Source organism: Indicator indicator, chromosome 36 (genome assembly GCF_027791375.1).
Source record: "Indicator indicator isolate 239-I01 chromosome 36, UM_Iind_1.1, whole genome shotgun sequence".
Lineage (NCBI taxonomy): Eukaryota > Metazoa > Chordata > Aves > Piciformes > Indicatoridae > Indicator > Indicator indicator.
The window spans coordinates 2,974,531-2,992,163 of NC_072045.1; the positions used below are offsets into that span (position 1 = coordinate 2,974,531).

The window sequence follows — 17,633 nt, forward strand, 5'->3', positions numbered from 1 at the left end:
GATGGGGAAGGGCTGAGGTCTGGGGCTTGTGAAGCTGGGAAAGAGCAGCCTGAGGCAGGGAGCTCAGCAATGCTGAGCAGTACTTCAGCAGTACTTCAAGGAGGATGGGGCCAGGCTATGGTCAGTGGTGCCCAGTGACAGGACAAGGGGTAATGGGCACAAACTTGAGCATAAGAAGTTCCATCTAAACATGAGGAGGAGCTTCTTGCCTTAAGGGTGCTGGAGCCCTGGAGCAGGCTGCCCAGAGAGGTTGTGGAGTCTCCATCTCTGGAGGTGTTCCTGTGTGCCCTGCTGCAGGGGCCCCTGCCTTGGCAGGGTGGGTTGGACTGGATGAGCTCCAGAGGTCCCTTCCAAGCCCTATCACACTGGGGTTCTGGGGTTAGTCTTTCACAAGTGCAGGATGGAAGAGGCAGAGATCTGTACTCAGATGGGATCAGGGGCTCAGCAAGACTGAGTCTTTCCAACCTTTCCCCAGGAGGAACAAGAGGCAGCTAGAAGGCGTCAGCAGAGGGAAAATAAGAGCAACACAACTACTCCAACCAAGGTGCAAGAGAACAAGGTGAACCCCCTCTGCTTTCCTGCTTTGACTGTCCATGAGCATAATCTGTAGCAGCAGAGGTCTCATTCTGGGGGACACTGACCCTGTTCTGCCCCTGGAAGCTGGTTTAGTAGCTGGGGATGGTGGAGTGACTTCATGAAAGCTGCACTTGGTGACTGCACCATGAATTCTGGGCAGAGCATGAGGTGCAAGAGGAGTGGAACAGTTGGGTGCCCACCCTGGCTCACCTTCAGCACCACCTTACAGAGCTCTCCCTCAGCCCTGACCCACTGAGTGCAGTTCAGAGGGTGCTGAGAGCAATGCAGGGGCTGCTCCTGCACAAACCAGGAAACACTGAAGGAGCTTTGGTGTGGAACTGAGGGGAAGGACATTAGGGACAAAATCCTGACAGTGAGAGTAGGGAGACACTGGAACAGGCTGTGGATGCCTCCTACCTGGAGGTGTCCAAGGCCAGGCTGGATGAGGCCTTGAACAGCCTGGGCTGGGGGGAGGTGTCCCTGCCCATGGCAGGGGGCTGGAGCTGGATGACCTCTGAGGTCCCTTCCAACCCAACCCATTCCATGACTCCATGGTGGTAGTCAAGCAGGGTGAATAATCAGTTCTGCTTAGCCAAGATAAGAGATTTCCTTCTCTGTAATCAATTAGTCCAGAAGAGAATGAGCACAGCTCCTTGGGGGCTGGGGGCAGCTCCTTACCCCAGGCAAGTTTGCTTCCCTGGGGAGTGAACTCCAAGGCATCAGTTCCCTTCCCTGAAACACTCAGAGGTCTCCATCCTGGCTTTAAAGGAAACCTTCACCTGCAGCTAGAAATAACTCCAGAGCCTTATGGCTTCTAAAATAAGAAAATCTCTTTAGGATTCTGGTGCTGAAGAAGAAAAGGCTGCAGCAAATGCTGTGAAGAAGCCATCTCCCTCCAAAGCAAGGAAGAAGAAGCTGAGTAAAAAAGGAAGGAAGATGGCAGGCAGGAAACGAGGCCGGCCCAAGAAAATGAACCCTGCCAGCACCGAGCGCAAGACCAAGAAGAGCCAAACAGCACTGGAGCTCCTGCATGCTCAGACTGTGTCACAGACAGCTTCATCCTCTCCTCAGGGTGAGTTCAGGCCTGCCAGAGGAAGGACACTCCCCTCAATAAGTATCCGAGGGTCCAGTGTGGCCTGCAGGACCCAGGGAAGAGGCTGTCCCCCGGTGCTCAGCCATGCCTGGAGTGTTTGCTTTAGTTTTGGGCTCCTTGCTCCAGGAAGGACTCTGAGGGGCTGGAGAAGGCCTAGAGAAGGGCAGTGAAGCTGGGGAAGGGTCTGGAAGAGTTGGTGAAGTCCCCATGCCTGGAGGTGCTCAAGAAATGTGTGGCCATGGCACCTGGGGCCATGGTTTGGTGGCCATGGTGGGGTTGGGTTGATCTTGGACTGGGTGACCTCTGAGGTCTCTTCCAACCAAAATTCTCTGGTTCTGTCTCTCTTGCTGGGTTTAGCTTGGGTTTGTGTCATGACCTCTGCCTGGCCACCAGAGCAAGGCTGCCCCTGATGGGGGTTGAGGCTGCCTGGAGGTACCTGGCCAGCAGCTGGGGCTGAGCTGTAGCTGGGGGCTTTGTCTCTGCTGCTGCTGCAAGGAGAAGTTGTAGATCTCCTTCCAGAGGGTTTGTTGCTGCAGCTCAGAGCTCAGCCTGGCCATGAGGAGGTTGCTTTGCATTGGCAGAGCTGCTGTCCTTGCTGGAAGGTTGTCTCTGTGTCCCTGCAGATGCCTACAAGTCACCTCACAGCCCCTTCTACCAACTACCTCCTAAAGTGCAGCGGCATTCACCCAACCAGCTGCTGGTGACACCTACCCCTCCTGCACTACAGAAGCTGCTAGGTAAGGCTCTCCTGTCCCCTCCTGTCACCTCTGTGAGAGTCAGCCCCAGGGCAAAGCTGGTGCTGAGCTTCTTCCTTCCCCACTCCCATTGGCATCACCCTGAGGTTCTCCTCTTGCTTCCTGCTGCTCTCCTGGTCCCGTGTTTAGCCTTTGGCATCGTTTCAGCTCTCTTTGGGCACTAAGGGAAACAAAGAGGAACCCAAAAGGGCTGGAAATGGAAATGGCAAGGCAGGAATAAGTTGATTTGAAGTGAAACCCTTCTCTTGCTCTGGAATGGGGCAGTCCTGGGCAGCTCCATTCCATTTGCTCTGCAAAGCTTGGAGCAGAGTCAGTCAGGTGCTGCCTGAACTGTGGAGGTCCCAGAGGTGGTGTGGTTGGAAAATGTGCTCCAGGTGCAAGAGGTGATCTAAGGAAGGGCTTGGAGGGTGGCTTTTTGGCTCTTCTTTCTGATTCATCCCTCCCATACCTGTTCTGTCCTTTGGCACTGGGCATGAGGCAGTCTGGAATCATCCAGTGGTGACCAGGGGCACCTGTGATGTCCTCAGCTCTGCTCTCTGGCTGTGCTGCCTCACACTTCTGACTGGAGGGCAGGAGAGGAGTGCTTTAGAGTGACATTGTCCTGTTGGGGAGGGAGACACTCGGCTGGGGTGAGCCTGGCTGCCCAGTGCTGTGTGCCACCATCCTGTGCATGCTTGGGCTGCCTGTGACTGCAGCAGTGGTGAGGGCTGGGGATGAAGGGAGGTTCATTGCCTGACAGGAGGTGAGAGATGGGATGGAAGGACACTGAGGAGCAAGTGCTCCTTGGAGGGCAGAGGAAACGGGGGGGTAGAGCTTGGCAGCTGCCTGCTGGCAGGAGTGCAGCAAGCTCTGGCTTGTGAGCTGGGAGGAGGAGTGCTGAGGGCTGGGCTGGGCCAGCTCCTCTCTTGGGGTTTCTCCTCACAAGGGCATTCAAAGCCCTTCAGCTCCTCTTTCCACCATGCCACCCCCATCAGCTTCCTCTGTGCTGTGCAGTGCATGACTTCCACTGGGCTACCTGTGGTGAGGAGTTGATGGATCCAGGAGTTCAACTTGCACCACAGGATGGATTTTCCTGCTCTCAATTGATCTTTAATGGCTTGCTCTGACTTCCAGAGCACATAAAGCAAGAGAGAGCCAAGGGGGGAGAGTTGCCAGGGGAGCACAGGTTGGTGAATTAGAGCATTGCACTTGGCCTCAACTTGAAATGTGTCAAATGCTGCTTTGTTTTGCAGACTCTTTCAAGATCCAATACCTGCAGTTCATGGCATACATGAAAACTCCTCAGTATAAAGCAAGTCTGCAACAGTTACTGGAGCAGGAAAAGGTAGGTCTTGGGTTGCACCTTTCTAACCCAAATTACCTCAACTGTGTGGGGGAGGAAGTGCTGGAGATGGGAATTGTGTGACCTGGCCCCAGTGCTGCACCAGGCCAGCTGGAAAAGGCTGTTCCAGGAGGGTTTCAGTGCCCCCTCAGTCTGTGTGCTTCACTTTCCCATCTGTAACTGGGAGAGAGGCACCTCCCCTCCTGCCTCTGCTGCCCCTCCACCTGATCAGGCTCCATTCAGCCTTTCTAGGGTTTCCCCTTAGTTTTGAACACTAAGCTGAGTCCCTGGGCAGGAAGCTGCTGTCCTGAACCCTGCTCTGGTGCCCCATTTGGTGCTGGCAGCTGCTTTTCATCTCTGAATGTCTCCTGGGTCACAGGAGCAAGAGGTGGTGGTGGTCAACCTCCTCCAGCAGCTATCACAGAATCCCAGAATGGCTCAGCTTGGAAGGGAGCTCAGAGCTCATCTACTCCAACCCTCTGCCATGGGCAGGGACACCTCCCACCAGCCCAGGCTGCTCAAGGCTTCATCCAGCCTGGCCTGGAGCACCTCCAGGCAGGAGGCAACCTGTTCTAGAGTCTGCCCACCCTTCAATAGCCTTAGGCTGTCACCACTGGCTTAAGAGACTTGATGGAGCATCCTTAACCCTGATAATGTCCAGAGTGGTCTGGTGGGCACAGGGTGAACTGAGCAAGTCCTTGGCTGGAAGAAAGGGGAAGGTGAAGAGCCTGGAGCTGGGAGGTGTGGGATTTTCCTCTGCTATGGAGCCATCTCCCCAGCAGAGGGAGGAGAATTCCCAGCTAAACATCTTCCCTTCTCGCAGTGCTTCACCTCAATTATCAGGAATTTAATTGCTTTCTAAATTAGCCCTGATGAGAGAGACTCTGCCTGTGGCAGAGGAACCTTCCCCACAGAGCTCAGCAAGAGCTTCTGGCCAGTTCCAGCTTTTGGTAACCCCTGTGGGAGCTTTTATTTGCTCTCTGGGCTTTGTGACACTGTCAGCATGAGCCCAGTGTTGGTTTAGGTTTTCCTAGACTCACAGAATGGTTTGGGAGGGACCTTAAAGATCATCCAGTACCAACCTGCCCATGCAGGACACCTCTCAACTAGCCCAGAGGCTCAAGGCCTCATCCAGCCTGGCCCTGGACACCTCTAGGGAGGAGGCAGCCACAGCCTCCCTGGGCAACCTGTGCCAGAGGCTCAGACTGAAGAACTTCTTCCTCAGCTCCAGTCTCACCCTGCTCTGCCTCAGCTTCCAACCATTCCCCCTTGGCCTGTCTCTAGACACCCTCAGCAAAAGTTCCTCAGCAGCCTTCCTGGAGGATCCCTTCAGGTACTGGAAGGCAGCTCTGAGGTCACAGAATCATAGAATGGTTTGAGTTGGAAGGAACCTTAAAGACCATCCAGTGCCACCCCCTGCCATGGGCAGGGACACCTCCCAGTAGAGCAAGGTCCCCCTAGAGTCTTCTTCAGGCTGACCAAAGAGGTTCAAAGCTCTTCTCAGTTTTCTTCAGCACCTGTTGACCACTCCCAGACAGGCTCACAGAGGCAGAGTTTGGTTCCCTTTGGTCTGAGCTGAGATTCCCTCCCAGCTTGCTCCCCAAACTGAATGCAAAGGTTCCTGAAGCTGAGCCCTGCTGCAGCTGAGATGCTCAAAGTCTGTTTGCTCTTCTGCTCTCTTCCAGGAGAAGAATGCTCAGCTGCTGGGCACAGCACAGCAGTTGTTCACCCACTGCCAGGCACAGAAAGAGGAAATCAAACGACTTTTCCAGCAGAAGCTTGATGAGGTAGCCCTGCTGGGGGGAAGGGGCTGCTTGTGCTCCTCTGTGTGCAGACTCTGGGGATGGAAGCAGGAGCAGAGCAGCTTCAGGCCTTCAGCCTCTGGTTTGGGGCTGATGAAGTCAAACAATGATCTCTTCCCCTTCTCACTCTTCATCCTGTAGCTGGGAGTTAAAGCTCTGACCTACAACGACCTGATCCAGGCTCAGAAGGAGATCTCTGCTCACAACCAGCAACTGAAGGAACAAACCAAGCAGCTGGAGAAGGACAACAGTGAACTCAGGAACCAGAGCTTGCAGCTGGTGTGTGCCAACCCAAGTGGGCAGGGTGCCTCTCCTGCAAGGACAGGGCAGGAGCTGAGGGCTGCCCCTGGCCTCCAGGTGTCTGAAGGAATGAAAAACCTTCCAGCTGCTCTGGCTGCTCTGTGACAGTGGTGGGGGAAGGCAGGCAGGTGGCCCTTCCTCTGGTGACCTCTAACAAAATACTGAGGTGCCAGCTGGCTCTGGCCTCACCTCTGTCCTTAGAGCAGCCTGAAGGGGCTCCAGGAGAGCTGGGGAGGGACTTGTGACAAGGGCTGGGAGTGCCAGGACGAGGGACAATGGCTTTGAGCTGGGAGAGGGGAGACTGAGACTGGAGTTGAGGAGGAAATTCATGACAGTGAGGGTGGGGATACACTGGAGCAGGCTGCCCAGGGAGCCTGTGGCTGCCCTCTCCCAGGTTGGATGAGGCCTTGAGCAACCTGTGCTGGTGGGAGGTGAACCCTGCCCCTGGCAGGGGGTTGGAGCTGGCTGATCTTGAAGGTCCCTTCCAACCCAAGCCATTCTGAGTGCACACCTGGCTTCCACGTCTGCTGGTGTGAAGGTGTCTGGGAGGTGCTTGTTGACCTTCTTCTCTGGTGTCCTTGCAGCTGAAGGCAAGGTGTGAGGAGCTGAAGCTGGACTGGTCAACACTGTCACTGGAGAACCTGCTGAAAGAGAAGCAGGCACTCAAGAACCAGATCTCTGAGAAACAAAAACACTGCTTGGAACTGCAGGTAGAGAGCAAGGAACAAAGGGGGAGTCAGCAGCCCTGGGCGGGGAGTCAGCAGCCCTGGGCGGGGAGTCAGCAGCCTGGGGCAGCTCTTGGGCAGTGGCCAGGGGAGGGGATGTGACTGTGCTGTTAAAGGCTCCGCTGGGTTGGTGCTTGTTTTGCTTTTTTCCCTTCTTTCCACCCCCCAAGATGAATCTCAGAGGATTTTAGTAAACTTGATGGCCAAGGCTGTGGCTGCCCCTCAAGGAGCCAGGGGCCACGACCTGATGGGTTCCTTGGCAGGGCTGTGGAGAAGGAATCCTTGTTCTCTATTCATGGCCTGATGCAAAGGGGAGTCCTCTGGTGTCCTGATTCAGCCATCAGTTCCCACACAGTGTCCCTTGCCATAGTGACCAGAAGTGAAACTCTTGGGTCAGAGGAGCTCTGCTTTCCCTGGGTGATGCTGCTCTGGCAGGGGGCTTGGGCTGGATGAACTCCAGAGGCCCCTTCCAACCCCTGCCATTCCATGAGTCTCTGGCAAGTGTGGGTTTTAATCATTGTGCTCCTCTTCATTTAAAGATCAGCATTGTGGAACTTGAGAAGAGCCAGAGGCAGCAGGAGCTGCTGCAGCTCAAGTCCTACACCCCCTCAGAGGAGTCCCTGGCAGCGCAGCTCCGCCACAAGCCTCACCTGAGCCGGGACCCGGAGCCTGAGCACGGCAGGTTCCAGCTGGAGCTGGAGTGCTCCAAGTTCCCCATGCCCCACATCAATGGCATGAGCCCTGAGCTCTCCATGAATGGCCATGCTACTCCCTATGAAATCCACCACAGCTTCAGCAGGCCCTCATCCAAGCAGAACACCCCCCAGTACAGCACCTCCCACCTGGAGCAGGAGATCGTGCCCTGCACCCCCAACCACGGCAGCAGGCAGAAGGCAGAGAGGATGAGCAGCTTGGCCTTGCCTGACTACACCAGGTTCTCCCCAGCCAAAATAGCCCTGAGGAGACATCTCAACCAAGACCATGGAGTCAATGGGAAAGCAACCACCAGCGAGATACAGAGGTGAGAGTGGGCACTGGAGAGGGCACGGATGGAAGCTTGAAGAGGGCAGGGGGAGACTGGAGATGGTAGAAGAAATTCTGGAGAGTGAGGACACTGGAGCAGGTTCCCAGGTCATGGATGCCTCTGCCCTGGAGGAGTTCAAGGCCTTGAGCAGCCTGGGCTGGTGGGAGGTGTCCCTGCCCATGGCAGGATGGTGGCACTGGATGATCTTGAGGATCCCTTCCAACCCAAAGCATTCTGTGAAAGGGGAGGGCTAAGAGCTTGTCTTGAGCAGAGGTTTAGTTGGGTTGTGGAGAAGTATTCTTAATAGTGGAGGTTTATAGAATCATAGAATCATTAAGGCTGCAAAAGCCCTCTAAGATCATCCAGTCCAACCTTCTACCCAGCACCTCCAGGACCACCAAACCATGGCCCCAACTTCCATGGCCACAGGGGTCTGGAACCCCTCCAGGGCTGGGGACTCCACTACCTCCCTGGGCAGCCTGTGCCAATCCCCGACCACTCTTGCAGCAAAGAAATTGTTCCTCATCTCCAAGCTAAGCCTCCCCTGGTGCAACTTGAGGCCATTTCCTCTTGGCCTGTTGTTAGTTACCTGGGAGGAGATGGCAGGGCATGCCTGGAGCAGCTTTGTCACAATAGCAGCCTCCACATCTCCTTTTTAACCCTGCCTGGGCAGCACTCAGAGCTTGGCTGTTGGAGGACAAGCAGCAGAGGTGGCACAGGGAGGGCCTCCAGGGGAGAGAAGTCATTAACTTGTGTGTGCTAATGAGTGTGCTTCTGTGTTGCAGAGCTGAGCATGCCAAGGAGAATGGCCTCACATATCCCAGCCCTGCTCTTTCCAATGGCATAAAGCTGAGTCCTCAGGAGGCTCGGCCCTCCTCCCCCACAGCCATACCCACTGCAGCTGAGAAGGTAAGAGAGGAGCCCTGCTCTGCCCAGCTGCAGACATGTGGCACCCAGGAGCTCAGGGAATTTCCTTGGCCTAAGCAGGGAATGCAGCCATGCCCCTTTCTGTGCCCTGCTTGGTGTGAGAAGTACCACAGAATGCATCAGGTTGGAAGAGATCCTCAGAGCTCACCCTCACTGCTCCTCCTGTCCAACCTCCCTGCACCCAGCAGGGACACCTCCAGCTAGAGCAGGCTGCACAGGGCCACAGCAAGTCTGATCTTGAATGTCCCCACACATCTTTGGGTAACCTGTTCCAGTATTTTACCACTGTCATAGTGAAGAACTTCCTCCTGATGTCCAACCTAAACCTACCCTGCTGCACTTGGATCTCATCCTGGACAGCCTGTTGCTCTGGCAGGGGGGGTTGGAGGCTGGTGTTGGCCTCTTCTCTGAAGTAACTGGGGACAGGACAAGAGGAAATGGCCTCAAGCTGCACCAGAGGAGGTTTAGGTTGGACATTAGGAAGAAATTCTTCCTTGGAAGAGTGGTCAGGGGTTGGAAGAGGCTGCCCAGGGAGGTGGTGGAGTCCCCATCCCTGGAGGTGCTCAAGAAATTAGTAGATGTGGCACCTGGGGACATGGTTTGGTGGTCAAAGAGGTGCTGGGTAGAAGGCTGGACTTGATGCCCTTAGTGACAGAACCACAGCACCAGGGTGATTCAGTGACTCTGCAGGTGGAAAAATGTTGCTTTACAAGTCACCACCCAGTGCTGGAATTCCTCAGGAGAAGGAGAGGGAACACAGAGCAGGAAGGAGCTGTTGGTTAGCAACACCTCTGAGCTGCAAAGGTCTTCTCTGTGGTTAAGAATTGCACTTTTTCTCTTTTGATTTACAGGTTTTGAGAGAGAGAAGCTCTGTGAGTAATGGAGAAACCATCACCAGCCTCCCCATCAGTATTCCTCTCAGCACAGTGCAGCCCAACAAACTCCCTGTTAGTATCCCTCTGGCCAGCGTAGTGCTCCCTAGCCGTGTTGAGAAGGTGGTGAGTAAGGGACTGTCAACACTTCCCATCCCTCCCTGCAAACCCCCCTGGGCACTGGGGGGGTGCACCAGAACCCTGCCTGGGCTGCTCATCTTCACTGATGCTTCAGGGGGAGGCTGCTGGTGGGCTGTAGATGACCTCTGGGGTGGTGGTGGGGTCTGGGCCAGCAAGGAGAGGCAAGGAGCTGCCTTCAGCAGCTGCCTGGGTGGAAAAGAGGCAGAGGCTGAGAGTCTGTGGCAGTGAAGGGAGACAATCCCCCCTCAGTCATTGCATGCCCTTGAGAGAGACAAATCCTTGTGCCTCAGTTTGTTCATCTCAGAGCTGTCCAGCAGGTTTGTGTGTGGGATGAACCCAAACAGGTCCTTCAGGCTGTGCTCCCCTGCTCTGTGCTCCCCTGCTCTGCAGCAGCAGAGAGCAACTGCAGTGTGCTGGGGGCCAGCTCTTTGTGACCCAGGCTGCTTTCAGGGCCAGAGGAGTTTCAAACAAAGCTTGGCCCAGTTTCTCACTTTGTCCCCAAAGCAGAGACCTGAGAAGCTTTCACTTGAGAGCTGTCAGTTTAGAAGCCATCCACAGATGCTTGTGTGCTCCCTGTGTTTGGGAAGCTGGAATTGTCTCATGCTGTGGAATCTATGATCTTCTCCCAGCTGTGGGCTTTGAGCTGGGGCAGAGCTGGCAGGATGAGCAATCTGCCTCTGGTGGGATCTGCTGTGGGCAGTGTTGCTGTTGTCCCATACCACCCTGAGCTGAGCTTTGCTGAGAACAAGCAGAGCCTAGGGACAGTGAGGCAGCAGAGCCACCTACCCTGCTGGATTTACTCTGCTGCATGTGAATCTTGGCTCAGCTATTGGCTTCCTGTGCTGAAATGTCTGTTTCTCTCCCCCCAGAGAAGCACCCCCAGCCCAGTTCACCAGAGCAGAGACTCCTCCACACTTGACAAGCAGATTGGTGCTAGTTCTCATAATGGTGTAAGCAATGCTACTGGAAACAAGCCACTGGCTCTGGCTACCTCAGGTAACAGCCTCCTCTAAGCTGCCTTCTCTTGCCAGCACCCAAAGAGCAGATGTCAGAGTGCTCCAAGCACTCCTTGGCAGCTCCTTCAGGCCTAGATCAAGGAGTGTTTTGTTAGGAGACCAAAGAACCATGGATGGTGGTGAGCTGAGACAGCTTGGCTTGCATCCTGGCCTGCAGTCCTGCTCTGCTGTGCCTTTAGCTGCACTGCAGCACCTTGCAGGGACAAGCAGCAGCTGCTTTGGTTAATTTTCCTCTCTGGATTAAGACTTTCCTGCCTCTCCAGCCTGGCAAACCAGCAGAGTGTTGCATAGCTAATGCTGTGAGCTTGAAATGTTGTATTTTACAGGCTGGTGGAGTGTTTTTAACAGCAACATTAACTTCCTGATGCAGGTCACAGTGGCCCATCAGGAGCATTTGTAAAGCCACAAGTATCTGGGTAGGCAGAAAGGTCAAATGGCAGCAGGAAGGGACAGCTTTAAGTGCAGACATTGGCTCTGGACTTGCCCATCTGTTGATATTGTGGCATTTAGCTGCTCAGGATATGGAAATGTTGTGGCCCAGGCAAAGCAGGATCAAGCTGCAGGAGCTACAGCAGAGTGCATTGTGCTCAGTGCTCAGCACCTCAGGGATTTGTGTTGCTCCTAGCAAAGGGCTTGGCTGAAGTCTTCTGTAAAGCCAATGAGGTGTCAAACCCCTTGGGGTAAACCAAAACCCTGCTCCCCTCTCCCCCTGCCATTCTGAGAGCCCAGAGACAAGGCCTCACAAGAGGACTGAACCCATTCACAGGTAGGAAATTCATCTGGAGAACATTAGGAAGAAATTCTGCACAGTGAGGGAGGGGAGACCCTGGAACAGGCTGCCCAGGGAGACTGTGGATGTCCCTCCCTGGAGGTGTTCAAGGCCAGGCTGGATGAGGCCTTGAGCAAGCTGGGCTGGTGGGAGGTGTCCCTGCCCATGGCAGGGGGCTGGAGCTGGATGAGCTTTGAGGTCCCTTCCAACCCAACCCAACCCAACCCAACCCAACCCAACCCAACCCAACCCAGGAATCTCTGGATCCCCTCAGCCTCTGGGCAGAGGACAGGTCCATGTCACACAGGAGTTCTCCTGGCCTGGCAGAAGAGCAGTGAAAACCATTAACCCCTGAGTGAAACCATTAGCACAGAGCCACCTTCTCAACTGCCCTGTGTCAGAGCAGGTGGGCAGTGCCCCCTGTGCCACCCACCCCTGGTGCCCCCTGTGCCACACATCCAGCGGTGCAGGCAGAGCTTCTGCCCCCTCCCAGCCCTGCCAACCCTCTAGCACTGTGACCTCTCACTCAGCAGGAGCAATGATTTATGCCTTTCCCTTCCAACAGGTTTTTCTTACTCTTCTGGCTCCGTGGCACTCAATGGAAACCTTGCAAACAGCCCAGCCCATCGTAACCATAGTGTTGACCAGGCAGCTCTGGAGGACTCTGGGAGTCTCTTTAACTCAGTAGGGTCTCGGAGTTCCACTCCACAACATCCTTTGCTAATGATGCAGTCGAGGAACTCTGGGCAAAGCTCCCCTGCTCACCAGCACTCCACCAGCCCCAGGTTAAATGGCACAGCCCAGAGCCTGGTAGGGGTTCTGCAGTATGCAGACGCTCAGAAGATGTTTGCCGAAGGAACAAAGGGGGACCTGCAGCCTGAGGCAGCCTTTGCAGATCCCGAGAACGAGGCCAAGAGAAGAATCATCTTTACAATCTCTCCTAATGCAGGACATGTAAAACAATCCCCTTCCAGCAAGCACAGCCCCCTGCCCTCGAGCGCTCGGCTGGACTCGGGCCAGGCCCCCGCGCAGGACGGCAAGAAGCGAGGCCGGCGGAAGAGATCCTCCACAGGGACCCTCAGCAGCGCCTCCGGGGTCTCCCCCAAACGCAAATCCCTGCCTGCTGTCTCTGGGCTCTTTACACACCCATCAGGGTCACCACTCAATATCAGCTCCATGGTAAGGGCCAAAAGGAGGAGCTGGAGCGAGGCAGGAGGGCCTGGGGAAGCTCTTTTGAGTTGGGGCAAGAGGAAATAGGCTCCAGTTGGGCCAGGGGAGGGTTGGGGGTGGAGGTGAGGAACGATTTGGTTGCTGCAGGAGTGGTCAGGGATTGGAACAGGCTGCCCAGGGAGGTGGTGGAGTCCCCAGCCCTGGAGGTGCTCAAGGCCAGGCTGGATGAGGCCTTGAGCAGCCTGGGCTGGTGGGAGGTGTCCCTGCCTATGGCAGGAAGTTGGAACTGGATGATCTTTAAGGTCCCTTCCAACCCAACCCATTCTGTGCAGTGGAGTGGAACATCCCTGTGAGCACAGGCTGAGGGAGCTGGGGCTTGGAGCAGAGGAGCCTGAGAAGTGCCCTCATTCATGCTGATGAAGATGTGAAGGGCAGGAGCCAGGCTCTGCTCAGGGATGTTCAAGGACAGAACAAGGGGCAGTGGGCACAAACTGGACCCCAGGGGTTCCATTGGAACAGGAGAAGGAACTTCTTTGGTGTGAGGGTGCAGAGCCCTGGAGCAGGCTGCCCAGAGAGGTTGTGGAGTCTCCTTCTCTGGAGAGCTTCCAACCCTCCCTGGATGCATCCCTGTATGACCTGCCCTGGGTGCTGCTGCTCTGGCAAGGGGGTTGGACTGGATGAGCTCCAGGGCTCCCCTCCCATTCTGTGCTTCTTTGATCTATGAAGCTAAGGCTGCTGTTAATATCCTGAACAAGATTGCTGCTCCTTAGGGGATCCTCTCACCTGTAACTGCTCTCTTTCCTTCTTGCCCAGGTCAATAACATTAACCAGCCTTTAGAAATAACAGCCATTTCCTCTCCTGAAAACTCCCTGAAGAACTCTCCTGTTCCTTACCAGGACAATGACCAACCCCCAGTACTGAAGAAGGAGAAGCCTCTCCTGCAGACCAACGGCGTCCACTACTCCCCACTCACCTCTGATGAAGAGCAGGGCTCTGAAGATGAGCACAACAGCAGCAGGTGAGGGCCTGCCCAAGGGCTGAGCTGGCCCTGGGAGCTGCCAGCACTGCTCCATACTGCACAGATGCCTTAAACCTTCTCTGTTCCCTTCCCTTGGAGACATATCCCAGAAGGCCAAGCATCTTAATGTGGCTGAAAGTGGAAGAGGGAAGGTTTAGGAAGTAGTGGGCAGCAGGGCATGAGAGGGGATTCTGCCCCTTCACTCTGCTCTGCTGAGACTTCACCTCCCATCCTGGTGTCCCCAGCAGGAGAAGGACACAGAGCTGCTGGAGTGAGGCCAGAGGAGGCCACAGAGATGATCCAAGGGCTGGAGCAGCTCTGCTGTGAGCACAGCCTGGGGGTGCTGGGGGTGTGCAGCCTGGAGAAGACTTCAGGAGGACCTTAGAGCTGCCTTCCAGTAGCTGAAGGGATCCTGCAGGAAGGCTGCAGAGGGACTTCTCATGAGGGTGTCTGGAGACAGGCCAAGGGGGAATGGTTTGAAGCTGAGGCAGAGCAGGGTGAGACTGGAGCTGAGGAAGGAGTTCCTCAGTGTGAGGGTGGTGAGACTCTGGAACAGGCTGCCCAGGGAGGTTATGGCTGCTAGGTTGTGAGGGTCAATGTGCCACAGGTCTGCCATGAGGGCTCTCTAACCTTTTTCTTTTCCCACTAGAATCGAGAGGAAAATTGCAACCATATCATTGGAGAGCAAATCTCCCCAGAAGACTGTTGAGAACGGTAGGTGTGAGGGCTGCTGGTCATTTACTGCACTGCTTGGGCTTGGGGGTGGCTCTCTGCCACTGCCTGAAGCTGTTGGTCAGGGGGAGGCTGTTCTGAGCTGCTGAGCACAGCAGAGCTCTGCTGGCAGAAATTCTTTAGAGTGAGGGTGGTGAGACCCTGGAACAGGCTGCCCAGGGAGGCTGTGGCTGCCCCTCCCTGGAGGTGTTCAAGGCCAGGCTGGATGAAGCCTTGAGCAGCCTGGGCTGGTGGGAGGTGTCCCTGCCCATGGCAGGGGTTGGAGCTGGATGATCTCTGAGGTCCCTTCCACCCCAGCCCAGTCCATGACCCCTGCAGAGCAGCTTCAGTCCGTGCTGGGTTTTGACAGAGAAATTCTCTTCCGAACCAGGCGGCAGCTTGACCGGGAGGAAGCAAGCACAAGGCAACGAGAACATGAACAGCAGCAAATGGAAATCGACTTTTTCACCAATATCTGACATCAACCTGACCAAAACCACAGACAGCTCCTTGCAGTCAGCCTCAGCTCTGGGCCAGAACTCTCTGTTCACCTTCCGGCCACCCTCCGAGGACAGCCTGGCCCACGCCAGGAAGAGCCTGGCCATGGCCTCCTCCGGGGCAGATGGGCTCAGCCCCAGCACAAACTCCACCAACGGCTTCAGCTACAGTGGGGGGCTCTCAGCTGAGGGGGGGCTGCACAGCTTCATGGATGGTGCTTCCCTTCCACACAAGGCTGCCGAGGTAGCGCCTGCCAGCTGCTCCCTGCCCTTCCAGTCTCAGCGAAGCAAAGACGTGGGGATGGCTGAGACCAATCCTTTCCTGAACAAGAGGCAGCTGGAAGGGCTGAGCAGCACCAAAGGAGAGGAGCTGCCCCGGTCAGGGGGCAAAGGCAAAGAGCTGAGCGACAGCAGCGGCCGCGCGGGAGGCTCCTCGGAGAAGAGCTCTGCGCAGCACAACGGAAAGGTCGGCAAAGGGAGGGACCGAGAGGTGGAGTTCAAGAACGGCCACAACCTTTTCATCTCTGCTGCTGTCTCGTCTGGTGGCCTTCTGAATGGCAAAAGCCTTTCTCCTGCTGGTTCTTCAGCAGGCAACCCAGCATCGTCTGTGCAGACACACCACCCCTTCCTGAACACTCTGAGCACTGGATCGCAGTTCCCCCTGGGCTCCATGGCCTTGCAAGCAAACCTCAACTCGGTGACAAACTCCTCAGTCTTGCAGTCCTTATTTAACTCAATGCCAGCTGCTGCCAGTCTGGTCCACGTGTCATCAGCTGCAACCAGACTGACTAATTCTCACACTATGGGGAACTTCTCACCTGGGGTTACAGGTGGAACAGTTGGAGGTAGGCAGAACTCTTTCTCTGGTATAAGACAGGGCCTGAAGGAAAGTCTGACGCTGCCTCTCCAGGGCTGAAAGCCTCTTTGGTTGCTGCAGGAGGTGCAGCAGATCTGTCCCACATAACCAATCTCCTCTCTCTCTCTCTTTCTCTCTCTCTCTCTCTTGGAAATGCTAGGATGAGTTCAGTCCCCCCCAGGGAGATCTCTTGAGCTTTGTCTGCTAGCTGAGCTTGTTGTTCTCACCTCCTTGAGAGAATGCACCCAGGCTTTGTGATTTCCTAATGTTTGCTTGGTCAGAGGTTGGCTGTGTTGGAACCAACTTAGGTCTGCCTGCAGGTAAAGGATTTGAACTGGTACCAAGTTAAGGATCTCTTAACTTGTCAACTTGAGTAAAGGTTGAGATTAGGCCTTGAATGGATTTAGCACGGTCCAGGAAGAAGATCAGAGCCTCTGCAGAGCAGAGGGTGTTGGGAACTGGGTAGCATTCTGGCTCTTGACTGGACTTTGCTTTGCCAGAAAGGGCAATGCCATATGCACCTTGCACTTCTGGGATCCTGCAGGGGTTGGCTTCTGTGGCCCAAGCTGGAGACAAGCTGGCAGCACTACAAGATAGCCTGACCCTGCCATTGCTCAGTGGCAAGGCAGATTTTTTTGTTGCCTGTCCATAGCCACTCAGGCACCATGTCTGGAAATCCTAACTCTCACATCTCTCAGCACTTAGATGGGCTGGAAATGCAGACTCTCCCCTCTGCTGCCCTGTAAGTGGGGAAGCAGGAGGGTGGCAAGAGCAGCACTTTGACTCTTCAGATAAACCAACTCTAGAGACCACCCAGTCTCCTCCCAGGCCTGCCTGTGTGCTCTAGAACTGCCAGTTCTTGGGCCTGGCCATTTAGAGGTTGGCAGTAGGCAAGGTAAGTGTGAAACCTTTTGTCCCTCCTGGCCTGCACCCATTCTCTCTTCATTGCTTGCTGCCTTCTCATGCTGCATACTTTATTTTTGTTTTTGTCTGGGGCTGTAACTTATAATTTGGCTTTTTTGTTTGGTTTGTTTTGGTTGGTTTGGTTTGTTTTGCTTTCTTTTGGTCTGTTTCTCTTGTCACTGTTGAGACTGTGCAAGGCCACCTGCTGAAGCTGAGTTTTTCTCTCCTGTTTGCAGGTATTTTTAACCATGCGGTGCCTTCTGCCTCCTCTCCTCATCCGTTTGGAGCCACTTTCAGCAGCAGTGCTGTTTCTAGCAGCACAGTGCTAAGCTTAAACCCTCTGCAGGCTGCTGCCAGCACCTCATCCTCATCCTTCCCACCCCCTTCCTCTCATCCAGTCACATCCAGCGAGGGCAGACCTGCTCAGCACCTCAGCAGGGCTCCAGTGCAATCTGTTTTCCATCCCCCTCCTAACGTTTCCCTTCCTCCCCCCCCTCCACTGCTCGCTCCTAACCCTGACCCTGCCCTCCTGCAGGGCCTCCCCTCCCTGCCGCCCGCTGAGGCGTTCTTGCCGCCCTCCTCCGCTGCTCCTGGCCAGCCTGCTAACACTTCTTTGTCTCTCAAGCTAGCTTCTCTCCAGCACAAAGCCTCTCGCCCCTCCTTCACAGTCCATCACCCTCCCCTGCCCCGCTTGGCGCTGGCACAGGCCGTGCCCGACGCCGCTGGCAGCTCGGCCGTGTGGGTGGCGCTTGGCATGCAGCCTCCCTACGCTTCGCACCTCTCGGGGGTTAAGCCACGATAAAGAGCTTGCTTAGCTAACAGTTCTTGTGCTGTAAGGTAAGGCCAGAGCACAGCCCCCAGCACTGTGGGTACCAGATGCTGACTGATGCTGCTTGCTTTCCAGACACAGCGTGGGGATGGGCTCCGTGCCGCTGGAGGAGCCTCTGGTGGGCACCGGAGGGTGGAGAGCCTCAGGGCTGCCTGCTGTGGGAGTCAGGAGCTCTGGTGGCAGAGCCTTGGTGCTGCCTGCTGTGGGAGTCAGGAGCTCTGGTGGCAGAGCCTTGGTGCTGCCTGCTGTGGCAGTTAGGATGGCAGTTAGGATCTCTAGTGGCAGAGGCTGGACAGCCTTGGTGCCTGCTGTGGCACTCAGGATGTC

At 55.5% G+C, this 17,633-nt stretch overlaps 1 protein-coding gene across 1 annotated transcript in view; it reads left to right on the forward strand.

Moving 5' to 3' along the window:
* The window catches only part of DOT1L (DOT1 like histone lysine methyltransferase), a 47,594-nt gene extending 30,306 nt beyond the window's left edge, over window positions 1-17,288 (forward strand). The window contains exons 13-28 of the mRNA XM_054396047.1: window positions 476-589; window positions 1,414-1,648; window positions 2,293-2,406; window positions 3,657-3,748; window positions 5,431-5,532; window positions 5,689-5,826; window positions 6,432-6,557; window positions 7,112-7,593; window positions 8,364-8,505; window positions 9,375-9,521; window positions 10,406-10,532; window positions 11,887-12,500; window positions 13,305-13,510; window positions 14,160-14,224; window positions 14,613-15,563; window positions 16,714-17,288. Of these exons, the coding sequence (XP_054252022.1) occupies window positions 476-589; window positions 1,414-1,648; window positions 2,293-2,406; window positions 3,657-3,748; window positions 5,431-5,532; window positions 5,689-5,826; window positions 6,432-6,557; window positions 7,112-7,593; window positions 8,364-8,505; window positions 9,375-9,521; window positions 10,406-10,532; window positions 11,887-12,500; window positions 13,305-13,510; window positions 14,160-14,224; window positions 14,613-15,563; window positions 16,714-17,279 (4,221 nt within the window). The 3' untranslated portion in view covers window positions 17,280-17,288. The remainder of the gene's footprint in view (window positions 1-475; window positions 590-1,413; window positions 1,649-2,292; window positions 2,407-3,656; window positions 3,749-5,430; window positions 5,533-5,688; window positions 5,827-6,431; window positions 6,558-7,111; window positions 7,594-8,363; window positions 8,506-9,374; window positions 9,522-10,405; window positions 10,533-11,886; window positions 12,501-13,304; window positions 13,511-14,159; window positions 14,225-14,612; window positions 15,564-16,713) is intronic.
* The last annotated feature ends 345 nt before the right edge of the window (window positions 17,289-17,633 follow it).